The 27629-nt window shown below is 48.2% G+C and overlaps 1 protein-coding gene across 1 annotated transcript in view; it reads right to left on the bottom strand.

The window, feature by feature from the left end:
* dpy (dumpy) overlaps window positions 1-27629 on the bottom strand; it is a 51451-nt gene that overhangs the window by 10186 nt on the left and 13636 nt on the right. The window contains exons 17-47 of the mRNA XM_011298871.1: window positions 27274-27411; window positions 25495-26289; window positions 24366-24509; window positions 24218-24292; window positions 23774-23956; window positions 14624-23704; window positions 14238-14558; window positions 13276-13593; window positions 12892-13197; window positions 12521-12844; window positions 12145-12450; window positions 11747-12058; window positions 11330-11669; window positions 10914-11218; window positions 10519-10821; window positions 9523-10455; window positions 9130-9456; window positions 8702-9053; window positions 8159-8463; window positions 7737-8066; window positions 7053-7667; window positions 6621-6941; window positions 5551-6528; window positions 5186-5479; window positions 4791-5096; window positions 2492-4708; window positions 2093-2431; window positions 1708-2019; window positions 1322-1648; window positions 571-1176; window positions 150-467 (exon numbers count right to left, since the gene is read on the bottom strand). Coding sequence (XP_011297173.1) covers window positions 150-467; window positions 571-1176; window positions 1322-1648; window positions 1708-2019; window positions 2093-2431; window positions 2492-4708; window positions 4791-5096; window positions 5186-5479; window positions 5551-6528; window positions 6621-6941; window positions 7053-7667; window positions 7737-8066; window positions 8159-8463; window positions 8702-9053; window positions 9130-9456; window positions 9523-10455; window positions 10519-10821; window positions 10914-11218; window positions 11330-11669; window positions 11747-12058; window positions 12145-12450; window positions 12521-12844; window positions 12892-13197; window positions 13276-13593; window positions 14238-14558; window positions 14624-23704; window positions 23774-23956; window positions 24218-24292; window positions 24366-24509; window positions 25495-26289; window positions 27274-27411 — 22131 coding nt within the window. The remainder of the gene's footprint in view (window positions 1-149; window positions 468-570; window positions 1177-1321; window positions 1649-1707; window positions 2020-2092; window positions 2432-2491; window positions 4709-4790; window positions 5097-5185; window positions 5480-5550; window positions 6529-6620; window positions 6942-7052; window positions 7668-7736; window positions 8067-8158; window positions 8464-8701; window positions 9054-9129; window positions 9457-9522; window positions 10456-10518; window positions 10822-10913; window positions 11219-11329; window positions 11670-11746; window positions 12059-12144; window positions 12451-12520; window positions 12845-12891; window positions 13198-13275; window positions 13594-14237; window positions 14559-14623; window positions 23705-23773; window positions 23957-24217; window positions 24293-24365; window positions 24510-25494; window positions 26290-27273; window positions 27412-27629) is intronic.

Below are 27629 nucleotides of genomic sequence, written 5' to 3'. Positions count from 1 at the left end.
CTGGCGGGACTGCAATTTTTGGAAAAAAAAAATGGAAATTTTCAATGAGTAATCGTTGATTCCGAATATCTTCATCGTAGAGATTATGTCAGAACACTTAACGGTTCAGAAATCGCAAATAGGGCATGGATTTAAAATAATTCACTTACTTTCCACCCGATTACATTGAACGAAGGGATCTCCTGTGAATCCGGGGCTGCACGAGCACATTGGCGTATGACTGATGGTCGCACAATTGGTATTTGATCCACAAGAGCTGGGGCATGGGTCTCGGCATTTTTGATTGAAACAGGCTTGATTGGAGGGGCATTCGGAGTTGCTAATGCACTCGGGTTTGCAGTTCGGTGGACTTCCCACAAATTCTGGAGAGCACGAGCACGAGGGAGAGTTGTTGACAACTCTACACTGGGCATTGGGACCGCAAGGGGATGGCTGACAGGGGTCTGTTGGAGGCGCTGGATCCTTCGCTGTGAATGATAAAATAAATTCCATCGTTCATCCGTTAGATGGGAATTTTTCAACGAATTCGACATGATAAAAATTATATAATTGCGATCGATGGATTCTTACGTATTGGGAAACATCTGGTGAATGGATCTCCAGTCATTCCCCCGGGACAACTGCAAATGGGATTGTGATTGATAACGACACATTGAGCACTGAATCCACATGTTCCCAAGCATGGATCAATGCACTTCTGGGTATTGCAGGCACGATCTCTCGGGCAATCCGAGGAGACGACGCATTCGGGTCTGCAGGACGGCGGAGTACCGAAGAATCCTGGGATGCACGTACAGACTGCTTGATTGTTGTTCTGTCTGCAGTGACTATTGGGTCCACATGGCGATGGATTACAGGGATCAGTCACCCCTGGCTCCTGCATCGGTGAGCACTGGATGAAGGCGTTTCCTGACATACCTGAGGGACAACTGCACATGGGAAGGTGATTGATAACGTTACAGACTGAATCGATGCCACAGGCCTTCGGACAGGGATCCACGCATTTTTGGTTGACACAGGCTCTGCTCCTGGGACACTCTTCATTTGTAACGCATTCTGGACGACAGCCGAAGTACGGATCGCCAAGGTACTCCGGGAGACATGAGCATATGCCATTCTGGCACTGGGTGTTTGCTCCACAGGGGGAGGGATTGCAAGGGTCTCTTGGTGCCGGTGCTGAGGAAATTTGAGGGTTATTTTTTTATTTCTTTTCAGATCTGGCAATCATTTTTGTTCAGAAACAAAATATCGTAAGGAATAAAGAAAAGAAGAGTGGATTAAAAATTAAAGAATTGCTTGCAATCGTGTTTTTATGCCTTACGTTCTGCGGGTGGTGGTGTGGGTTGACAACTGGTGAATGGATCCCCAGTGTAGCCCTCTGGGCATGTGCAGACTGGCACGTAATTGACGACTGCACAATTAGCGGAGAAACCACAGGAGCCGGGACAGGGATCTCGGCATTTCTCCCTAATGCATGCTTTATCACTGGTGCAGTCAGGGTTGATGGAGCACTCGGGTCGACAGTTCGGGGGGGATCCCAGGTAATTATCAACACACGCACATGATGGGGTATCGCCGATATTCCTGCAGATGGAGTTGGGACCACAGGGGGACGGACTGCAGGGATCTCGTTGACCCGTAGAGGGAGCTGATTAAATAATTTTTTGAGTGAAAGGGATTCGATGGAGATTGTGTGAAATTACTTACGAAGCATTGGGAAACATTGAACGAATGGATCCCCTGTGCTGCCAGGATTACAGCTGCATATTGGACTGTGATTGATAACTCGACAGGACGCATTACTACCACACGTTCCTGGACAGGGGTCACGACATCTTTGATTCAGACAAGCTAGTGTCGAGGAGCACTCAGAGCTCACTGTACACTCGGGTCGGCAATTCGGTGGGGTACCTATAAATTCTGGGATACAAGTACAGATTGCCTGGTTATTATTCACTTGACATCTGCTGTTCGCTCCGCAGGGTGATGGGCTGCAGGGGTCACTGGGTGCTGGGAGTTCTGCAATTTATTTTCATTAAATGGATTTCAATTTTACTCGTACGAAATCACGAGAAAGAGTGTAAAAACTTACTCGGTGGTACCAAATTACAGAAGACGAAGGGGTTGCCGGTGTAACCGGGCAAACAGGTGCACGAGGGTAAATGCGCGACGACTTGACAGTTGGCATTGCCACCGCAAGTTCCAGGACAAGGATCCTGACACTTAGATCTAATGCAGGCGAGATTCGCTGGGCAGTCTGTATTGATAACACATTCGGGCCTGCAGCCCTCGTAGGGATTGCCGATGTAGCCTGGGAGGCAACTGCAAGAGCCGGCCTCGTTGCGTTCTCGGCAGAGGGCGTTGGGGCCACACGGAGTTGAAGCGCAGGGTTGACGAGACGAATCAGAGGGAGGATCTACAATATTACGAACTAGGGCATCAAAAACCGATTTTTTTTTCATTATTTTCGGCGGCAAAAAATTTTAATCACCTTGAACAGGAGAGCACTGGACGAAGGGATCCCCAGAGAATCCCTGTTGACAGCTGCAGCTCGGCACATGGTTGAGAACAAAGCACTCTGCACCGGTTCCACAGACCCCCCTACAGGGATCCTGACACTTCCTGTTGATGCAGGCCATGGCACTGGCGCAGTCGGAGTTGGTGACGCACTCAGGACGACAGTTGGGTGGATTTCCAAGGAATTCGGGGAGGCAGGAGCAGCTGGGGGAGTTGTTGACGACCCGACACTGGGCATTGAGACCACAGGTCGAGGGCTCACAGGGATTTGATGTGACGGAGGGTTCAGGGGGTCTCTCCTGAATAATGCACCTCACGAATGGATCTCCAGTGAAGGCCGACGGACAGCTGCAGATTGGATTATGATTGACGACTTGACACTGCGCAGATACACCGCAAGAACCCTGACAGGGATCGACGCACTTTTGATTGCTGCACGCCTGATTCAGCAAGCATTCGGAATTCGTTACGCACTCGGGACGACAACCTGGGGGGCTGCCGATAAATCCTGGCACGCAGGAACATGTGGCCTGACCATTGCTCTGTTGACAGCGACTATTTGGTCCGCATGGAGAAGGATTGCAGGGGTCCGCGACTGGAGGCTCCTCTGCAGGGATACAGACCTGGAAGGCGTTGCCAGTTGTTCCGGAGGGACAGCTACACATGGGGATGTGCTGGCTAACGTTGCACTCGGCATTTTGCCCACAAACGCCTCTACAGGGATCTCCACACTTGTTCCTGATGCATGCTCTATTCAGGGGGCACTCTGAATTCTGAATGCACTCTGGACGACAGCCTCTGTAGGGATCCCCTTGGTACTCAGGCAGACACGTGCACTGTCCATCTCTACATTGAGCGTTGGCGCCACACGGGGAGGGATTGCAGGGATCGTCAGGTACTGGTGGTTGGTAGGGACTCGGTGAACAGCTGGTGAAGGGATCACCCGTAAATCCTTCTGGACAATTACAGACTGGTGTGTGATTGATGACACTACACTGAGCTCCAACCCCACAGGATCCTGGACAGGGGTCTGAACACCTGGATTTGAGGCAGGCAAGATTACTCACGCAATCTGCATTTATTGTGCACTCAGGTCGACAATTCGGTGGTGATCCAATATAATTCTGTTCGCAGGAGCATGAAGGAATTCCTCCGATATCGCGACAAATTGCGAATGGTCCGCAGGGAGATGGAATGCAGGGATTCTGTGCTGGACGTTCCTCGGCCGGTGGTGGGGTCTCAAAACACCTGACGAAGGGATTTCCTACAAGACCGGCGTTGCAGACGCAGAAAGGGCTGTGATTAATGACGTTACAACGTGCGTTAATTCCACAAATTCCAGGACAGGGATCCACACACTTCTGATTGACGCAGGCACGATTCAAGGGGCACTCAGAACTTACTGTGCACTCAGGGCGACAGGTAGGTGGCACTCCTGTAAAACCAGGGGAGCAGGAGCAAACTGCTTGATTATTTGTTTCACGGCACTGACTGTTTGGCCCGCATGGTGAGGGTTCACAAGGGCTGACTAGTGCTGGTCCTGGTGGCTCCTGAATTATACTGCAAAAATTGAAAGGATTGCCACTGTAACCTGATTGGCAGGTGCACGATGGCAAGTGGTTCACAACTTGGCAAAGCGCGCCCTGACCGCAGGCTCCGGGACATGGATCCTGACATTTTGATCGGATACAAGCCCTGTCTGCTGTGCAGTCTGAGTTGATGGTGCACTCAGGTCTGCAGCCCTCGTAGGGATTACCAATGTAGTCAGGAAGACATGTGCAGGAACCAGCGCCAAATTGTTCTCGACAAATTGCATTCGATCCACACGGAGATGGCACGCAGGGCGTGGGCTGATCCTTTCCAGGAAGCTCTATTGGCGACATCGTACACTGGGTGAATGGATCCCCGGTGTATCCTGGTGAGCAGATGCACATCGGTGTGTGACTTATCACTTTGCATTCGGCATCAGTACCACAGGAGCCTGGACATGGATCCTTGCATTTCTGATTTATGCAGGCTAGATTGTTCGGGCATTCAGAGTTACTCGCGCACTCAGGACGACAATTCGGGGGGGTTCCACGGAATTCTGGGGCACACGAACAGGAGGGGGAGCTGTTGATTACTCGGCATTGAGCATTTGGACCGCACGGGGATGGCTGGCAGGGATTCTGTGGAGGCTCTGGATCTCGCGCTGTTTTACACAAGATTCGGAAATTATTCAGGGATTATTGGATATTCAGTAATGGCTGCTATTTTAGCGGGTTAATACTTACGTTTTAGGGAGCAAATGATGAAAGGATCTCCCGTTAAATCCGGAGGACAAGCGCAGATGGGATTGTGATTGACAACGTAACACTGTGCGCGTATTCCACAGGTACCAGGACATGGGTCAATGCATTTTTGGTTGCTACAGGCCATGTTCGGAGCGCAGTCGGAGGCAACAGTGCACTCAGGGCGACAGTTTGGTGGGACACCGAGGAAACCACTGATACAGGAGCAGACTGCCTGGCCATTTATCCTTCGACATTGACTGTTTGAGCCACAGGGGGATGGATTGCATGGGTCTCTTTCTGGTGGAGCTGTGGTGATCAAAATAGGAGATGAGGCATAAAAATTGATAAAATGTGTATGGGGGAAAAATTCCAGGGCTCTTTTTCCTGAAATGTACCTTCGACAGGTGAACAAGTGAAGAATGCATTCCCAGACATTCCCGAGGGGCAAGTGCAAATAGGAATATGATTGACAACACTGCAAAGGGCGTTCAGTCCGCAGGTGCCTTGACAGGGATCACGGCATTTAGAGGTCATGCAGGCGAGGTCTCTCGAGCAATCAGTATTGAGAACGCACTCCGGTCGACAGCCGATGTAAGGATTTCCCTGGAACTCCGGGAGACAAACGCATTGGCCATTGAGGCACTGGGTGTTAGCAGCGCACTGGCTGCAGGGCGACGGCTTGGGTTCCGCTAAATTTGGAGAGGGCACAATTAAAATACCTGCGGAATTAAAATTTATTGTATGATGGTGTGGGTCTTACGCGGTGATTGTGGCTGTGGGGAGCACCTAGTGAAAGGGTCTCCAGTGAATCCTTCAGGACAGTTGCAAATGGGTGTGTGATTCATAACAATGCACATAGCATTTATTCCACAAGAGCCAGGGCAGGGGTCACGACATTTGGATTGAAGACAGGCCTGATTACTTGGACAGTCAGGATTGATAATGCATTCAGCTCGACAGTTGGGTGGAGAGCCACTGAAATTCGGTTGACAGGCGCAGGAGGCCTGACCATTGACATCACGGCATTCAGCATTTGGTCCGCAGGGGGAGGGAACGCAGGGGCTTGTGTAAGTCGGTGGACTGACCGGCGGCAGTGGCTCTGACATCTTGAAGCAGTTAATGAAGGGATCGCCTGTGAAACCAGGACGACACGAGCATATCGGGCTGTGATTAATGATTTCACATCTCGTGTTGAAGCCGCAAGTCCCTGGACACGGGTCTGTGCATTTACGATTGACACACGCTTGATTGCTGAGGCATTCAGAGCTGCTGGTGCACTCAGGACGACACGATGGTGGGGTTCCTATGTATTCTGGTTGACAGCTGCATACCGATTGCCCATTGATAACCCGGCATTGGCTGTTTGGTCCACAGGGTGATGGATTGCAGGGATCTTTCGGTGTTTCCATTGACTCTTGAACGATCCTGCAGAATTGGAATGGATCGCCCGAGTATCCCTGAATGCACGTGCACTGCGGCAGGTGATTCATCACTCGACATACCGCATTGGAACCGCAGGTTCCAGGACAGGGATCTTTACATTTTGAATTAAGACAAGCCAGGTTGGCAGGACAGTCTGAGTTCACTATACACTCCGGTCTGCAGCCCTCATACGGATTCCCCACGTATTCAGGGAAACAGGAGCAGGATCCTGCGCCATTTTGTTCTCTACAGATTGCATTGTGACCGCAGGGGGATGGCTCGCAGGGAGAATTTGGTTTCGTGGATATTGGGGGAGCTGTAAATAAATAATTGAGAGTAAACGAAAAAAATTAATAGAATTCGTTATTTCTATTTTTTTTTCATATGTGAATTAATTGTCAGTCTTACTTTGGGCTATATTGCATTGACTGAATGGATCTCCAGTGAAACCATTCATGCAGCTGCACATTGGAGTGTGACTAACGACGTGACAGTCTGCATTAGCCCCGCAAGATCCGATACACGGATTTTTGCATCTCTGATTCATACATGCCAGGTGAGACGAGCATTCTCCATTACTGGCGCATTCAGGACGGCAATTGGGTGGACTGCCCATGAACTCTGGATTGCAGGAGCACGATGGGGTGTTATTTATCACCTGACACTGAGCGTTTGGACCGCAGGGTGAGGGCGAGCAGGGATCTCTCGATTCCGGTGGGCTTTCTTGCACTGAGGATACAATAAAATTAGGGGAATGCAAGCCAGAATTAATTCTCCCAGGGAGAATTGTTACAAATTTTCAGGACGCATTCATTGTGAAACAGAAAAAAAATATCTTACTGGGTATTGGTGTACACGAGACGAATGGATCGCCAGTGAATCGTACAGGGCAGCTGCATATTGGATTGTGTCCGACGACTGCGCAGAGTGCATTGTATCCACATGTCCCTGGACAAGGGTTAATGCATTTCTGATTACTGCATGCTTCGTTCTGAGGGCAATCAGAGCTGACAGCACACTCAGGCCGACATGTAGGTGGACTGCCAATGTATCCTCTGAGGCATGAACACACGCCCTGAGAATTTACAACTCGACACTCGCTGTTGGGACCGCAGGGGGACGGATTGCAGGGGTTCTCTGGAACGATCTGCTGAATTGGTGAGCATCGGCTGAATGCATTGCCTGTCATTCCCTCAGGACAGCTGCACATCGGTACGTGATTGATGACGGCGCAGACTGCATTATCTGCACATGCACCTGGACATGGATCTTTGCATCTGTTTCTCAGGCAGGCTCTGTCCCTTGGGCAGTCAGCATTCAGGACACACTCAGGACGACAACCTGCATACGGGTTGCCTTGGTATTCAGGTAGGCAAGTGCATTCTCCATTATTGCATTGAGCGTTCGAGCCACATGGGGATGGATTACATTTGTCCAGAGTTTCGTTTACCCATGCTGAAATATTTATGGGGTTAACAAGAAATTCAAAAGAATTCACTGATTTTATCGAATTATAAGTCTTACGTTTTTGCGGGAGTAGGTTACAGATGGTGAAGGGATCACCAGTGAAACCCTCTGGACAATTGCACGTGGGGATGTGATTGGAAACGAAACAACGGGCACCCACACCACACGAGCCCAGACATGGGTCACGGCATTTTTCGTTTATGCAGGCCTCATTGCTGGGACACTCAGAGCTGATAATACATTCAGGACGGCAGTTCGGGGGCTGTCCCATGTAGCCCTCACGACAGCTACACGCTGGGGCACCATTGATGTTTTGACAGTTGGAGAAACTGCCGCAGGGCGAGGGCACACAGGGGTCTCGATTCATATCGGGATCTCTCTCTGGGGCTGGGGGAAAATATCGAAGGCATTGCACATTCCATTGGCCAATAAAATAAATGGTAGAAATGGTAAAATAAAATTCAGTAGATAGGTCTTACGTGGTGGAACGAAACTGCAAATAGTGAATGGATCTCCGCTATAACCGGGCATGCAAGTACAAATTGGACTGTGATTGACAACGTTGCACTGGGTGTTGAGTCCACAGGGTGCGGGACAGGGATTAACGCATCTCTGATTGTCACAGGCAAGATGATTGGGACACTGGGAGGATGACACGCACTCGGGACGACAGTTTGGTGGGGTACCAATGTGATTTGATAAGCAGGTACACACTGCTTGACCATTATTATCGATACATCGGCTATTGGGGCCGCAGGGCGATGGATTGCACGGCTCATTCGGTCTATCTATTTCGGCTGTGGGAAAGAATTATTGGTGTTTGATTTTACAGATGCATTTACAACAGTGCGCATGAGAAAATTTCATTAAAAAAAATATCTTAAAGGGGTAATTTTACTTTTCACTTGGATTTCTGTTTGTTACACTGTGAAACAAACACGGCTTTTGCCAAACATATTTTCTTTCCACTTCCTCAATTTTTTTTTTTCAGTGTAGGTTTTTTAATGAATTTTTTTTTTCACGCGTTATTTAATGCTGATAACTTACTGGTATCGATGGGGGTACAGAATCTAAACGGATCGCCGGTATATCCTCGGCTACAGGTGCAGGTGGGCGAGTGATTGATAGCATTGCATTCGGCATTTTGACCGCAGGCACCAGGGCATGGATCACGGCATTTTGATCTGATGCAACTCTGGTATGAAGGGCAGTCGGAATCAATGGTACACTCGGGTCTACATCCCTCGTATGGGTTTCCAATGTAGTCTGGTAAGCAGGAGCATGAACCTGCGCTGTTGGATTCTTTGCAGATGGCATTGGCACCGCAGGGCGAGGGTATGCAGGGCGATATTGGCATTTCGGGCGTTGGTACAACTAAAATAATGGGCAATTCATTAATTTCTACGGGTTATTGTGCACTGATTTATTTATTCTTAATTAAGCTTCATGCAAGGTCTCTCACATGTTGAACAGCCGGTGAAGGGATCACCGGTAAATCCTGAGAGACAGACGCACATCGGTGTGTGACTGACAACTCGACATTCTGTGTTTGAGCCACATGAGTTTGGACAGGGATCCCTACATCTCTGATTGACACACGCCTGATTGATGAGGCACTCGGAATTACTGACGCACTCAGGGCGGCAGTTGGGAGGTGAACCTGTGTATTCAGGTTGACAGGAGCAGGACGGTGAATCATTAATTACTCGACACTGGGCATTTGGACCGCAGAGCGAGGGCACGCAGGGGTTCACTGACAGTGGGGAGGGTCTATCCTCTGTGGGAAGCGCAATTATTTAGTCTCTAAATTTTCATTTTGATAATTGTAACGGTTAATTCTTACGTATTAATGAGCACCGGACGAAGGGATCTCCCCTGTATCTCTCAGGGCACGAACATATCGGATTGTGATTAATCACTTGGCACTGGGCACTGAGGCCACACGTACCTCGACATGGGTCTCGGCATTTCTGATTGTTGCAGGCCTCATTTCTGGAGCAATCCGAGCTGATGAGACACTCAGGTCGGCAAGTCGGGGGCGAGCCCAGAAATTCAGGAGCACATGTGCACACGGCCTGAGCGTTGACTTCACGACAGATACTGTTGGGGCCGCAGGGGGATGGGGTGCAGGGCCTGGATGCAATTGGAGGTGTTACCGGTTGACAGGAGACCAGGGCATTGCCAGCCATTCCTGGGAGACACGTGCACATGGGAATGTGATTGAATACATTGCACTGGGCATTTTGTCCACAGGTACCTGGACACGGGTCAACGCATTTATTCCTGATGCACGCCTGATTAAGGGGACACTCATTATTTAGAACACATTCAGGCCTACAGCCGGCATTCGGATCTCCAATATATTCTGGCAGGCACGAACAAATACCATTGTTGCACTGGGTATTTGGACCACAGGGAGATGGGTTGCAGGGATCGCTGTTCAGGGATTCCGTGGGCGGTTTCAGCTGGCATCCTGTGAATGCATCACCTGTAAAGCCCTCAAGACAAGAACAAATGGGCACGTGATTGTGGACCGAGCACAGGGCATTCAGGCCGCAGGAGCCTGCGCATGGATCTCGGCATTTTTGAGAGATGCAGGCTAAATTACTGGAACATTCCGAGTTTATGACGCATTCTGGCCGACAGTTCGGGGGACTACCTAAGAAATTCTGAGCACACGAGCATGCCGGACGCCCATTGGCATTGAAACACTGGGAGTTAGGGCCGCAGGGGGAGGGTACACAGGGATCTCTCTGTTCAGGAACTTTAGGAGGTGCTGAAATTAAATTTTATAAAATTTAGAGTAATGCCGGGTGTTGTTTTCATAGCGATGTCTTACGTGGCATTGAGAAGCATCTGGTAAAAGGATCGCCAGTGAATCCTGGGGCGCAGCTGCACACAGGGCTGTGATTCAGGACTCTGCAGGTCGCCTGCTGTCCACAGGGTGTCGGACAGGGATCTACACATTTCTGATTGACGCAGGCAAGATTTGAGGGACATTCTGAGCTCGTTGTGCACTCTGGACGGCAACCTGGGGGCCGGCCGTTGTACCCAGGCAGGCATGAACAAACGGCCTGAGTATTTACCTCTCGGCATTGACTGAAAGGACCACAGGGCGAGGGACTGCACACATTGATTTTTTCTGGTGGAGTTTCTATAGGAATTAAGACCAGGGCATTCAGTATCGAATAATTCTTTATCGCCAAATAGTTAAAAAAATTTTGAATATATTACGTCGAACAGGAGAACAGAATCTGAAAGGGTCGCCACTGTACTGGGGAATGCAGACGCATGTTGGCAAGTGATTGATCACTTGACAATTGGCATTCTGTCCACAAGTACCAGGACATGGATCACGGCATTTGGAGTTCACACACGCGAGATTTTGAGAGCAGTCCGAATTCAGGACACATTCTGGTCTGCAGCCCTCGTAAGGGTTCCCGAGGTATCCTGGGGTGCAGGAGCACGAACCAGCGTTATTCCTTTCTTCGCAAACTGCATTGGGGCCACATGGCGAGGGCAAACAGGGGTGAGTAATAACTGGACGCACCTCGACTGTAAATAATATCTCGTCATTTCATTTTATGGACAGAGAAAAAATCCAGAATGAATAATTTGATGTTAACGATTGATCTGGTGATTTGATGGTATCGATTGATGGTTTTTGCTTACTTGGCGCTGTAATGCACTGGGTAAAAGGATCACCAGTGAAACCACTGGGGCACATACACATTGCAGCATGACTGACTACCCGACATTCAGCGTTCGCTGCACAGGAACCGACGCAGGGATCTCTACACTTTCTATTAATACAAGCTAAGTGACTAGAACATTCACTGTTACTGCTGCACTCAGGGCGACAGTTCGGCGGACTTCCGATGAATTGAGGTAGACAGAGACAAGATGGTGATTCGTTGAATACTCGACATTCTGCATTAGCTCCACATGGAGATGGTTGGCAGGGATTCAGGGGGGCTGGAGGTGTGGGCGCTACAAGAAATGATTACATGTCAAATTGAAGGATTCGTTGATACTGCGGGGTGATTTTTTTTTCCTGAAAAACTTACGTGCATCCTGACACACAATGAAGGGATCTCCAGTCATTCCTGAAGGACAACTACATATGGGATTGTGATTAATTACTTGACAGTTGGCTGCGAAGCCACAGCTGCCTAGACAAGGATTGATGCATTTCTGATTTGTACAGGCTTCGGTACGCGAACAATCGGAATTTATCGTGCACTCAGGCCTGCAGGTCGGTGGTGCACCAAGGAAACCCTGAATACAAGTGCAAACCGCCTGACCGTTGGTCTCTCTACAGCGGCTGTTTGGTCCACAGGGCGATGGATTGCAGGGAGAAGTATTGGCAACATTTGGTTCTAAATTATTGATAATTGATTTTGTGAGAGTGAGACGGTGGATTTTTGACAATCGTTGTGGCATCTAATTGAGGATAAATAATTACCTTTGAATGGGGAACACAAGACAAAAGCATTGCCGGACATTCTATCAGGGCAACTGCACATGGGGATATGATTGAAAACATTGCAGATGGCATTCTGACCGCATATCCCCGGACAGGGATCGACGCATTTGTGTCTCATGCATGCACGATGCAATGGGCAATCAGAATTTAAAACGCATTCAGGTCTGCACCCAGAGTATGGGTCACCTTGGTATTCAGGGAGACAAGAGCACTGACCACTTCGGCATTGAGCATTTGCTCCACAGGGCGATGGGTTACAGGGATCCCTCTGCACGTCGTCACTCGCTAGTAAATAAATAAAAATTTATATTTCCAGGATTCAGGGAATAGAGCGGAAAGGATGCAACGTTCTTACGTGGTGTAGGACGGGGGACACAATTGGTGAAAGCATCTCCGGTGTATCCATCAAGACATCTGCACACCGGGGTATGATTGATAACAGTGCACTGTGCAAATAATCCACATGATCCTGGGCATGGATCCCTGCACTTCTGATTAATACATGCCTGATTACTGGGGCAATCTGACTGGACGGTGCACTCAGGACGACAGTTGGGAGGGCTTCCATTGAAATTGGGTAGACAAGAGCATGATGGGAATTCACCAATCTCCCGACACTGAGCATTGGGGCCACAGGGTGAGGGCACACATGGATTGGTTGGTGGTAGTGGCAGGGGCTCTGAAAAAATAACAATTGATCTAACCAAATCCTACATCAATTATCACCTCTCGTCTTACTTGGCTCGGAATAGCATCGGGTAAATGGATTTCCAGTGAATCCTGATCCACAGCTGCAGATGGGGCTATGATTGATGACTTTGCATTCGGTATTGATGCCGCACGATGCAGGACAGGGATTGATGCATTTCTGATTAACACAGGCTTGATCCAATGGGCATTCAGAGCTAACTGTACATTCGGGACGACATGACGGTGGAGTTCCTAGGTACTGGGGCTGACAGGAGCAAACTGCTTGGCCATTTATCACTCGACATTGGCTGTTGGGTCCACAGGGTGAGGGCTGACAGGGGTCTCGAGGAGTTTCTATGGAATGTTCACCAAATGACACGTCTATCTCAACGATTTGTATTTCTTCGGGAAAAATATTACCATCAGCTTCCTTGATGTTGCAAAAACGGAAGGGATCACCGCTGTAACCTTCCAGGCATGTGCAACTTGGTAAATGATTGATAACTCGGCAATCAGCATTCTGGGCACAAGTACCGGGACAGGGATCCTGGCATTTGGATCTGATGCAGGCGAGATTTGATGGGCAATCGGAATTTAATATGCACTCGGGCTTGCAACCTTCGTACGGGTCTCCGATATAATCTGGTGGACAGGAGCAGGAGCCAGCTCCATTCGATTCACGACAAATTGCGTTGGGACCACATGGTGATGGTGAACAGGGATTCCTCACTTCGGGTGCTACAGGGGTGGAATGTTCTTTCTCATTAATTTTGGGTTAAATTTTTTGCTAGCTTGTGAGTCATGTGATACTTTTTTCTTTTGGCTTGTGGTACTGTAGCTCGTGCACGTGTTTAAGTACGGCGGTTCGATTGGCGATCGATAATTCTATTGCGGTATTTTTTTGTGCTTGCATTAATGGCGGAATTTGGGTTATTGGGGGTTGTAGGGTGCCTTTTTGGTGGACTTATAATTAATGATGAGTGAGCGCTTGAGGGTGCGGATTTAGGACTTATTTTGGGATTTATTCTGGCCTAGATTAGTTGATAGCATTAACGCTCGCTCTAGGCGGATAATTATGAACTTAATGCTTAACGAGTTTTTGCCAAGTCTTCAGGGGATGAAGACGGGTTAATCGCTTGAGGGATGATCAGGCGTGTGTCATATCGAAATTCGCAGGCTAATATATTTGTGCTACTACATGGTCGTTTTTTATGGGTGAGGGCATGTGACTGTTGAATTGATCAATCACAAATGAAGCAGCGATTTATTTTTTAAAAAAGCTTTTGATTATCGTAATGATCAAGCACTTACCTTCTGAACCAACACCGCTTTTTTCAATTTCATGCAGTGAAAAATAACTGTTTTGTAATAATTTGACTCACCTTTCGGCGCTGGGATACAGTTGCTGAATGGATCACCAGTGAAGCCTTCTGAGCAGGAACATACGGCGTGATGATTAACTACTGTACAACCCGCACCAATACCGCACAAACCCGCACACGGATCTCGACACTTTTGTTGAATACATGCGAGATTTGACGCGCACTCCGGATTTATTGTACATTCAGGACGACAATTAGGTGGTGTACCGATATAATTTTGCGAGCAAGAGCACGCGGGACTCTCTCCGCGCACGTTACACTCGGAATTTGGACCACATGGCGATGGTTGACACGGATTAATCGGTTGGGAGGGTTCTTCATCTGAAAAATATTTAAAATATTCTTGCAATTACTCATTTCACATTTAATAAAAATAGGGAATTTACCTCGTCGTTGATAGCATCTGGTGAAGGGGTCGCCTGTGAAGCTCTCGAGACAACTGCAGATCGGGTTGTGATTGACAACCTGACACTGGGCATTCTGTCCGCACGTACCTGGACACGGGTCTTGACACTTGTTATTCAGACAAGCCTGAGTCAATCCACACTCAGCGCTGACAACGCATTCAGGCCTGCAACCCGGTGGACTGCCAATGAATCCAGCTTGACAGGAGCACACAGCGTGATTATCAATAACCCGACATAAACTATTAGCACCACATGGTGATGGTGAACATGGCTGTGTCGGTGTGACAGTCGGTGTTATCGGTCGACAAGCTGAGAAGGCATTGCCAGTTGTGCCTGGTGGACAGCTGCACGTTGGAATATGATTGATGACATCGCAACGTGCATCCGTACCACATGTACCTACACAAGGATCAACACATCGTTGATTTATACAAGTTTTAGTGCGTGAACATTCAGAGTTAATTGTACACTCGGGTCTGCAGGATGAGTAAGGATCACCGATGTATTCCGGTAGGCAGGTACATTGTCCAGCATCGCAACGGGCATTGGCACCGCAGGGTGATGGATTGCACGGGTCTTCAGGTACTCGTGGCTGTTCAATGATTCTTGTGCAAAGTGAAAAGGGATCACCGGTGAATCCCTGACGACACAGGCACGTGGGAATGTGATTCTGAACACTGCATTCAGCGTCCTGACCACAAGATCCAATACACGGATCACGACATTTTTCTGATATACAGGCTTGATTAGATGGACAATCAGTGTTAACAATACATTCGGGTCGGCAGTTTGGTGGGGATCCAATGTAATTATTGAGGCAGGTACAGGCTATTTGATCTCCAATTGTTCGGCACTCGGCATAGAGTCCACAGGGATTGGGTAGGCATGGGTCACTGGGTCTTGGTGTTGGTGGTGCGTATTCCTGTTCGTGACAACGGGTGAATGGATCACCAGTTGTTCCAGATCGACAGCTACATAATGGATTGTGATTAATGACACGGCAATCAGCGCCCATGCCGCAGGTGCCAGGACAGGGATCAGTGCATTTGTATTTATGACACGCACGATTCTGTGGGCATTCGGAATTAACGATGCATTCTGGACGACAGCTGGGTGGTGTACCCAGATAATTGGGTTGGCAGGTACAAACGGCTTGACCGTTGATGGCACGACAGAGACTATTCGGACCGCATGGTGATGGATTGCAGGGATCTTGAGGCGAAGTTGGTGGCAGTGGGTCTTCGATTCGACAGGATGTGAATGGATCGCCGACGAAACCAGGGAGACATGTGCAGGCGGGGATGTGATTGACAACAGAGCACTGGGCGTTGGTGCCACAGATGCCTGGACAGGGATCGCCACATTTATTCCTAATACATGCTCTGTTCGTTGGACAGTCTGAAGACAGGATGCACTCGGGCTGACAGCCTTCGTACGGATTGCCATGATAGTCATCGATACAGACACAAGCTCCTGCGTTGTCACGTTGTTGACATATGGCATTTGGTCCACATGGTGATGGCTCGCAGGGATTGATTGTCTCCTGTTTCTCAGTGACACATTGGACGAATGGATTTCCAGTGAATCCACTGGTGCAGGTGCACGTCACCGCGTGATTGATGACTCTGCACTCAGCGAAGTCTCCGCAACTGCCCGGGCAAGGGTCAATGCATTTGGAATTGACGCAGGCTTTGTTCGATGGACAATCCGGATTGATGACACACTCAGGGCGACACGAGGGTGGAGCTCCGACGTAATTAGGGAGGCATGAGCAAGCTGGGACTCCGTTATTATCTTGACACACGGCATTGGGTCCACAGGGTCGTGCATCGCAGGGATTTTCATTTTCTTTGGTCCCAGGTACAATAGGAATGTCGTAGCAATTTCTGAATGGATCACCTGTTTGTCCCGGCGAGCAGCTGCAGATTGGTGAGTGATTTATAACTTCACAGCGTGCGTTCAGGCCGCATGAACCCAGGCAGGGATCCGTGCACTTGTTGTTTACACATGCACGAGTTGGTGCGCACTCAGAGCTTACGATGCACTCGAGTCTGCATATCGGGGGTGATCCCAAATACCCTGGAAGGCAAGAGCAAACAGCACGCGTGTCAACATCCCGACACTGTGAGTTAGGGCCACAGGGGGATGGATTGCACGGATCTCGACTGTCATCTGGCCGCAATGGCTGAAGCTTGCAGCTCACGAATGGATCACCAACATATCCTTGCAGACACGAGCAAACAGGAATATGATTGACGACATCACACTCAGCATTCTGTCCACATCTTCCTGGACATGGATCCTGACATTTATTCCGTAAACAAGATTTATCCCTTGGGCATTCAGAATTGAGAACACACTCGGGCCTGCAGCCTTCGAAAGGATTCCCAAGGTATCCTGGTGAGCACTCACAGTCCCCTCCTCGACAAATGGCGTTGGGGCCACAGGGTGAAGGATTGCAGAGATCTTTGGGACGTGGGGGCTCCGTTGATGGCGGCACCAGAGAGCAATCAGCGAACGGATCACCCGTGAAGCCTTCCATGCACGTACAAACGGGGATATGATTCAATACGTGACACTGTGCATTGAATCCACAGGATCCAGTGCACGGGTCTTGACAGCGTTGATTCACACAGGCAAGATGACTTTGACACTCGGAACTGAGGGTGCATTCAGGTCTGCAATTCGGTGGAACACCGATGTAATTAGGCTGACAAGAGCAAGCCGGTGTTCCAAAAACAATTTGACATTGAGAGTTCGGTCCACATGGTGAAGGCTCACACGAGGGTGGTCGTTCGGTCGTTGTCATGGGCTCCTCCTGAGGTGTGCATACCGAGAATGGATCTCCAGTGAAGCCGATTGGGCACGTGCATATGGGGCTGTGATTCTTAACGCTGCAATGAGCCCGCACTCCACAAGTGTTTGGACAGGGGTCCTGGCATTTTTTATTGATGCATGCGAGGTGATTTGGACATTCGGCGGAGACAATGCACTCGGGTCGACAATTCGGGGGTATTCCAGAGTACTCTGGTTGACAGGTGCAAACGGCTTGACCGTTCACAGTTCTACATTTACTGTTGGGACCGCAGGGTGATGGTGAGCATGGATCTTCAGGCACGGGTATCTCCTTTGGCTCTAAATTACATGAGAAGAACGGATCTCCAGTGTAGTGAGGAGGGCACGAGCAACGCGGCACGTGATTTTCAACATTACATACAGCAAGTGTTGCACAAGTTCCAGGGCATGGATCTGTGCATTTGAATCCAACGCAAGCCAGGTGTGATGCACAGTCGTCATTTGCCTCGCATTCTCGATAACACCCTCTGGCAGAGTCATACGGATCCCCGATGAAGTCCTGAGGGCAGGCACAGGCTCCCGCACCATTTCTCTCTCGACACTGGGCATTGGGTCCACACGGATTTGGTGAACAGGGGTTCTGCACTTCAGGGCGCATGTGTGGTGAGCACTCGACGCTGGGGTCTCCGGTGAAACCCTCAGGACAGGAGCATACTGGGAGATGATTGAGAACTGAACATCTCGCTAACTGTCCGCAGGCACCTTGACACGGATTCTTGCAGCGCTGATTGATGCATGCGACGTTGGTCGGACATTCAGAGTTATCAGTGCACTCAGGCCGACAATTCGGTGGTCGTCCGATGTACTCTGGTGAGCATGAGCAAGCAGGTTGTGATCCAATGACTCGGCACTGCGAATTCGGACCGCAAGGATTCGGTGAACAGGGATCCACAGGGTCTCTTGATTCAGGAGGTGATATTTCGCTCTTGGTACAATAGACGAATGGATCACCAGTGTAACCAGCAGCGCATGTGCAGATTGGGCTGTGATTCACCACTAAACACTTGGTGTTTTCACCGCAAGCCGATTGACATGGATTCACGCACTTGTTCTTGACGCATGATTTGCTCCTGGAGCATTCTGAACTGATGGTGCATTCAGGTCTGCACGTTGGTGGGGTCCCGATAAATCCAGTCATGCATGAGCAAACCGCGTGATCATGTAGAACACGGCAGTTGCTATTGGGTCCACAAGGTGATGGCTGGCAGGGATCGATTATTGGAGATTTGGTGGCTGGTGGAATTATATCACACCCCCTCGTGGGATCACCAGTGAAACCTGGTACACACGTACATGAAGGTGCGTGATTTACAACTCGACAGGACGCATTTGATCCACAAGTGCCAGTACATGGATTGATGCATTTGTTGTTCAAACAAGCTTTTGTTCTACCGCACTCACTATTTGTGACGCATTCTGGTCTGCAGCCGATGTAGGGGTCGCCAAAATATTCTGGTAAGCACGTGCAGGACCCTGCGCCATTCCTCTCATTGCAGACAGCATTTGCACCGCATGGCGATGGGCTGCAGGGTGTTCTAGGTGCCTCGGTAGTCGTAGGCTCGTACGACTGCAGCTTGCACTCGATGAATGGATTTCCTGTGTATCCTGGATTGCAATTACAAACGGGATTGTGCTTGATGACGTTGCAGAAGGTGTTAATGCCACATGAGTTGGGACACGGGTCTGTGCACAGTTCGTTTTGACACGCCAGGTTACCAGGGCATTCTTCATTGATGACGCATTCAGGGCGACAATTTGGCGTGCGACCGATGTAATTCGGTAGGCAGGAGCAAGCGGGGAAACCCTCGATAACACGGCACTGAGAGTTCGGTCCGCAGGGTGATGGTACGCAGGGATTGGTATCCGGTCCTGGCTCTGGGCCTGGCACTTTTCGATCTTCCAGACATCCGGAGAATGGATCTCCAGTGTAACCCGATGCACAACTGCATACTGGATTATGATTAATAACTTGGCAATTGGCATTAATTCCACAAGTCCCTAAACACGGATCTTCGCATTTTTGATTGATGCAAGCCTTGTTTTGAGGGCAATCAGCGCTGATTACGCACTCGGGTCGGCAGTTTGGTGGACTGCTGACGTAGTTTTGCTGGCAAGAGCAGACAGCGTGAAAATCGATGACACGACAGTTGCTGTAAGGTCCACAGGGCGATGGCTCGCAAGGATCACCAGGTGTTGGCGGTGGCTCTTGACGTATGTAGCATGTTGTCAATGGATTTCCGGTGTAGCCGTCGAAACAACTGCACGACGGCTGATGATTGAACACTTGACACTGAGCATTTAATCCGCAAGCTCCTTGGCAGGGGTCTTTGCATTTATTATTAATGCACGCTCTGGAGTGAGGGCAGTCGGAGTTTTGAACACATTCTGGTCGGCAGCCTTGGTAAGGATCACCGAAGTAATCTGGCAGGCATGTGCAGGATCCAGCGCCATTTCTCTCATTGCAAATGGCATTGGAACCGCACGGCGATGGATTGCACGGTTCTGTTGGTGGCTCTACAGGTGGCATCACTTTGAGATTACACGCTGAGAACGGATCGCCCTCATATCCGTCTTGACATTGACAAATTGGGCGATGATTTCTGGTAATGCAGTTGGCATTTATCCCACAGGAACCGATACAGGGATCTGAACACGAGTTTTGAATACAGGCGAGATAGTTAGGACAGTCTTGATTGATGAGACACTCTGGTCGGCAGTTAGGTGGTGCCCCAAACATTCCAGTTGAGCAAGAACACACAGGACGATCCTTTTGAACACGACATTGAGAGTTTGGACCGCAGGGTGAAGGTACACAGGGATTGGTTGGTGGTACTTTAGGCGATTCAGCGCAATGAACGAATGGATCACCATCATAGTTGTCGGGACAGCTGCAGATTGGATTGTGATTGGTGACTTGACAGAGAGCATTGAGACCACAGACGTCTTGACAGGGATCACCGCATTTTTGACCGATGCAGGCAAGATGAGGTGCGCATTCAGAACTCACGAGGCACTCTGGACGGCAGGAGGGAGGTTGCCCGTGATATCCTGGACTGCACGAGCACACGGCGCGTTCATTCACAACACGACAGATGCTGTAGGGACCACATGGCGATGGGGTGCATGGATTCTGTGGTGGTCCTGGTGTCTTATCTACTTTGCAGCTTACGAATGGATCTCCTGAGTATCCTCGCAGGCAGGAGCACGTTGGAATGTGATTGGATACCTCACACTGAGCATTGAATCCACAAATACCGGGGCAAGGATCTCTGCAGTGTTGATTCAGACACGCCAGATGATTATCGCAGTCGGAATTGATCATGCATTCAGGTCGACAGCCGCCTGTGTAAGGATTTCCAATATACGGAGGGATGCATGAGCATTTGGCAGCTCCACTCACAATAGTGCACAGGGCATTGTTGCCACATGGAGATGGAGTGCAAGGGTCTTCAGGTTCCGGCGGCTGCTCGATTACTCTGGTGCATCCGACGAACGCATCGCCTTCAAATCCGGTTTTACAGGAGCAGTATGGCGTGTGGTTGATGACCATGCACTCAGAGTTTGGCCCACAACTATGGGGACAGGGCTGAATGCATTTGTTGGCAATGCAAGCCTCGTCAATTGGACATTCCTGACTGATCAAGCATTCTGGACGGCAATTTGGTGGACTCCCGATGAATGTACTTTGACAGGAGCAGACAGGTCTTCCCATTTTAATCTGGCAAAGAGAGTTTGGCCCGCAGGGTGATGGATGGCATGGAGACACCGGCTGAGGATCTTCCTTTGCCAGTGGTATGCACTCGGTGAATGGATCTCCCTCATGATTCGCTGGACAACTGCACACTGGGTTATGATTTATTACAACACAGAGTGCATTGTGTCCACAAATTCCATTGCACGGATTGACACACTTGGTGTTGATACAGGCTTGTATTTGAAGGCAATCAGAGCTCACGATGCATTCTGGGCTGCAGAAGGGTGGACTGCCTCGATACTCAGGCTGACACGAGCACGATGCATAACCATTTTGTGACACGAGACATCTGCTGTAAGGACCGCAGGGGGATGGGTCGCAGGGATTCGAGGGTCTCGGAATAACTCCCGTATGTGGGTAGCAGTGGATGAATGGATCTCCAGACATGTTCTCCGGGCAGTAGCAAATTGGATTGTGATTCACACAATCACACAGTGCACTGCTTCCACATGCACCAACGCATGGGTCGATGCACTTGTGATTGACACAGGCAGTGTTGAGAGCGCAGTCTGAGTTCTGGAGGCACTCGAGGTGACAGGCGATAAATGGATTCCCAAAGAAGCCATCGAGACACTCGCAGGTGATAGAGCCGAGTTTTTCCCGGCAGACGGCGTTGGCGCCACATTGAGAGACGCTGCAGGCGTCGCGGTGATCGTCTTCAGGAATGCAGCCCTGATAGGGATTTCCGAATAGTCCGATTGGACAGGTACACACCGGCTCGTGCCAGATGACTTCGCAATTGGCGTTTATTCCGCATGATCCGAGACAAGGATCAACGCACTTGCCCCCGATGCAGGTTTTGTCGAGAGGACAGTCGCTGTCACTCAGGCACTCAAGTCTACATCCAGCATTATGTACATCACATCCACCGCACATTGCGACTTTATCGTTGAATGGCTCGCAGTAATCGTATTGACCACATGGCGAGGGCTGACAAGGCAGGGTAATATTTGATTGAGGAGGAACTGTGATGGTTGGTTTTCTGGTGCACATAATAAAGGGATTACCGAAGTAATTTCTGTTGCAAGTGCAAGTCGCCGTGTGATAAGACACACGACATTCCGCATTAACTCCGCAAATATTTCCGAGAGCGCAGGGATTTGTGCATTTCATGTTGATGCAGGCTTTGTCCGTGGGACAATCAGAGTTGATAGTACACTCCGGAAGACATCCGGTCTGGGGATCTCCCAGGAAGTCAGGCAGACAAGAGCAGACCGCACGATCCTGCATAACCTGACAGAAGGTATTCTGTCCGCAGGGATTTGGATAGCACGGCGTCTTCGGTGGGGCTGGATCCATCGGTCTGCAGCATCTGTACATCGGATTCCCGAAGAGACCCTCACGACAGAAGCACACGGGATGATGAGACTCCACTCGGCAATTGGCATTCACACCGCATGCACCCAGACACGGATTTTGACACGTGTAACCAATGCAGGCTAGGGATTGCAGGCAATCGTCGTCTTTTGTGCATTCGAAACTATCGCAGCCAGAGGTACTCGTGGGATCTCCCGAAGTTCCCGGCGCGCACTCGCAGATCGCTTGGCCTGAATCTGTGATCCGACAGATCGCGTTGCGACCACAAGGGCTCGGTTGGCAGGGGCTTGACGGTGGTTGATGGCATCCAGCGTACGGATCACCTATGAAACCGTATCTGCAGTAACATTGCTCACGATTTTCCGAAATGTAACAATCGGCATTCGCTCCACACGGACCTGGCTGACAAAGGGGAATAATTGCAATTTCCGTACAACCTTTGTAAGCATTTCCAATTGTGTTATCAGGACAGTAACACGGTGGTTGTCGAAGGGCATCACATATGGCACCGCGACCGCATGGATTGGGTTCACAAGAATTGAGTTGCTCTATGCAACCGCGAATGGTGTTTGGTGACTCGATAAATCCTGGCAGGCATGTGCATTTGGCGAGTCCATTCTGGAGGACACTGCACCTAGTATTCGGACCACAGGGCGATGAATCGCACGGATTCTCCGGTAATGTGCAAATTGCAGCGGGTGGATTACCCTCGTAACCCGGTAGACAGAAACACGTGACTTGGCCATTGACAACGCGACATCCAGAGTTAGCACCACAGGGATTCCCCTGGCATTTGTCGCCCTCGGGGATACAATATTCGAATGGATTACCAGTCATACCTTTTGGGCAGAAGCAGATGGGATCACCATTATCGACTTCACAGAGGGCGTAGGAGCCGCATGGATTTGGCACACATGGATTGTGACCAGTACTGGCCTCACACGAGACTTGGGGATTCCCCTCTGTACCCGGGGGACATCTGCACTGTGCGGCGTGATTATCGGCGTAACACTCGGCATTTTCACCGCAGTTGTCCTCGGCGCAGGGATTCAGGCACCGCCTGTTCAAACGGTCGCAGTATTTGTTCGGCGGACAGTCCTCGTTGTATTGACACACGTCACCACCACTCGACACTGGAGGATATATCATAATAGAAATTCATGATTTATGTGGATGATGGGAGCAAACATGAAGGAAATTACCTGCTTTGCAAAGACTGAATCCATTTCCATGATATCCTTCCTCACAACTGCAATCTGTCCCGTGATTGGTATTGATGCAGACAGCATGAGCGACACAAGGATTCCTGATGAGACACGGCTCCTGACATATCAGCCCGACGCAGGTCTCGGTGAGTGCGCAATCACGATCACTCGTGCAACCGGCTATTCACAACAAATGAGAAAGAAAAAAAAAAGGCGAAAGTGCCCATATAGACCCCGTGCGTAACTCGAAGGGAGAAATTATGAAAAGTGTGAGGAAAACAGGAAGTTATAAAAATTGAACAAAATATCGTCTTCGAGTTGGCTCCAGTGATATTTAGGATTGAATTTCTTCGTGTATATCACAGTCAAGACATTGCATTTTGTGCATTACTTTGTTCTATTTACAGTTACAGTATGTACATGTGATTATGAGATACAAACCTTTGATGCAGGTGTTGGTGATGGGGTCGCACTCGTGGCCGAGGGGACAATAGCCGCATCCTGCTGTCTTATCGTCTGGAAATTCGGGGTAATTAATAATTATCATTCAGGAACAGAGGGATAAGTGGAAATGGGGAAAATATCTTACTCTTGACGCAGACCGGCCGATGATCCTGGACATGGCAGTCCTCAACATAGTCACAGGGATTTCCCGATGTGCATGGATTCAAACACTGATCGTTGATACAGGCTAACTGTGGTGGACACTCATCGTGGGTTGTACATTTGACGTCTACCAGAATCAGTAAGAATGAAAGATCTTAAAATTTCGAAGGGCTCAATCCGAATAGATGAATTTTTCTGATAATCCCTTGCTAATTATTAATGATAAGTCGACATGATATTATGGTAACAAAATAAAATGATATCTTCAATACTGATAAGGTCCAGATAAGTCAACAATCGGTTATCCTCCTTAACGAATGATTGAGTTCATTAGACAATAAATAAAGACACAGAACAAGTTAGAACAAAGGAGAATCCGAAGCGAAGCGAATATTTAACGCACTATAAATTAACCTACGACTAATGATTAAAAATTCGGTTACAGTCATGCCTTACATCTGCGTTAATCGACAAGAACAAGCATAAACTTAATAATTTAATCGATAACGAATAATACTGGAATAAATTAAATATTATGAGAATTTACAGAGACAGATGTAACGGAAGATATAAACAATGGAGGCGGAAGAAATAGATAATTCATCCAGGCAGAGTCTACAAGAATCGTTGAGTGTTCGACAGCATTGGCAACTTTCATTTGGGGTGTGGGGAGTCGAGGAAATCCATCCATCGGCACATGGTAATCTGAAATAAGCCTCTCAATGCAGGAGAAAATCATTTTTCAAGAAGAGAACAACACCGCACTCGAACTACCTTTTGCACACTGATAATAATTGGCTGAAGAGAGTACCACACGTTATCCGTCTGGATATGCAGAGAGAAGAGGCAACGAGAAGGCTAAAGAAGAAGGAAGAAACAGTCGCCCGGGTAAGGATTACTCAAATAATCTCGTATAATTTAAAAAAAATCCCCCAGTCATTGATCTGTTCATTGGTTTTTTAATATTTTTTTCTCAAAACTGTAGTCATGATATGATAACGTCTGTTTATCCGTCCGTCGTTCATCGGTTCTTATTTTTTTTTCCTGATGATGATTATGAGTGTTATATGGGGTGTACATGTGGTTTCGTTGTGTGTTTTATTATGTTTTACCTTTCATGCATCCGTATTTGGGATCGGGCACGAAGCCAGGGGGACAGAACTTGCAGACGGGCCTGTGCTCCTCGACGTAACAGGGTGCATCTGCGGGACAGTTGGCAATGCTGCATGGATCCATACATCTATAATTACGGCATGCCATGTCTGCTGAGCAGCCGTTGTCACGCAGACATATTGATAATGTGGGATTGCAATTTTTTGTGCAAATACATATGGGACGATGATCTAGTACATCGCATAATTTTCCATCAGTGCATGGACCATTTCTACTTCTACCATTCATACATGGATTTTGACATTTGCTGTGAATGCATGCTGCATTTGATGGACAATCAACATCACGTGCGCACGATGATGTCTCGGGTGCGCATGTCAATTCACCAATATCATTAACGACAAATCCATGTTTACATACACACATTGGCCGATGATCACGTACTTGACAACGTTTGTTTGATTCACAATTGTAATTGCCAGATGTTGTGCATGGATCACGGCATTCACCTGTTTTACCGTGGCATGATAAACTCTCTGGACAGTCTGTGTCTGTTGTGCAATCGATTGGTATATTTTCGGGTGGATGGAGTGATTGGCATTTTGGTACTGGTCTGCATGAGGTCTGGGGTGAACCAACGTAACACTGCGGGCATGTACATCGGGGTTTGTGGAGTATAACACGGCAGAGGGCATTCTTTCCGCAGGCACCGCGCAAAGCACATGGGTCCAAACACTGGAGATTAATACAGGCCTTCTCGTTCGGACACTCCGAGTCACTCGTGCATTCTCTCTCTTTTGAATTAATTTTTTTTTTTGTGTTTTCATTTTTTTTTTTGTGCATTGTAGAGGGGCGAAGGGGAACAGGAAAAAAGAAAAAAGCATTTATAAGAAATGTGATTGTTGGTGTTCATCGTTTTTATAGAGAGAAAATATTTATATTATTTTATGGAACACTTTCTCACAGATAACACCAGACCGCATGCTTTTGCGTGTTGTTTATTTATTTTTTGAATATCTTTATTTTTTATTTTTTGGTTTTTTCAATTGAAATATACGCGAATTGGTTTGACTAAAGGGCCGATTGTTTCCTCAGTAGCAATAGCCAGGCGTATATTTACAACACAAGCCCCACCGAGACAGACTTGGAAATAATGTATAAGGAGAAAATGAAAATATATTTTTGGGATGTACTATTGTAGAACACCGGCCACTGGATTTTGTTTTCAAGCATGTGGTGTATATGACGAGTGTTCACCGATCGTTCATCAATTGAGTGACAAGTGCGTGATGATGAAATGTCAATGACTAGAGTATCGAAGTGATAATGCTGAGTGAAAGAATTGATTTTATCGAGTGAACACTCTTCATATGCGGTTATATGTGAGACACGCATGAATGTGTAAACAAAATAACACTATGTACAAAACACGATAGATAAAATATATACAATAACTCATTATCGAAGGAGATAAATTAATGAACGGATTGAATAAATTTTTTGGGTAATTATCGTTATCACCCAGGGAGTCACATCTGTCTCTCAATGTTAATGAACTCCACTGTATTAATAATCACTCATTAAATCATATCTCTACGTGAAAAAAAAAAACTAAAACATTAAAATCAATAAATCAATCCACTACGTGTTTCAGTAAGTTTGAATCACTCAGTTGTTTTGGAATTAAATGAATATTCTAGTTGCAATGAGTACTGTACAATGATCATTATAAAATTTCGTTTTTGTTAATAAGTTAGTTACACTGGGACAGAACATACCTATTTTGCACTCGAAGTCAGGTGAGCCAGCACTACCTGGTGGACACCTGCATACGAATATTGGCCCATCCCTGATGCATTCTGCGCCTTTTCCACATCCAGTGGTACGACAGTCAAGTGCACTTCTATCAGAGCTGCCTATAATATTTTATAATCATAATTCCCACAGTCCACGATCGTACAGAAAAATTCAATAGAAAAATCTAGCGATGTTTGATAATTCTATGAATTCGCAAGCATCGGACATGAATCCCATTTTTACGTAGAGCAAAAAGCAATTTTGATAAAATCTAAATAGAATTTGTGACAAGTTGTGCCACTAATTCAATCCAAATTTTTTCTATTCAATTCTTCAT

Source organism: Fopius arisanus, unplaced genomic scaffold (genome assembly GCF_000806365.1).
Source record: "Fopius arisanus strain USDA-PBARC FA_bdor unplaced genomic scaffold, ASM80636v1 scaffold00012, whole genome shotgun sequence".
Classification (NCBI taxonomy): domain Eukaryota; kingdom Metazoa; phylum Arthropoda; class Insecta; order Hymenoptera; family Braconidae; genus Fopius; species Fopius arisanus.
Note: the sequence above shows the minus strand (reverse complement) of the source record. Positions and strands in the feature narration are given on the sequence as shown.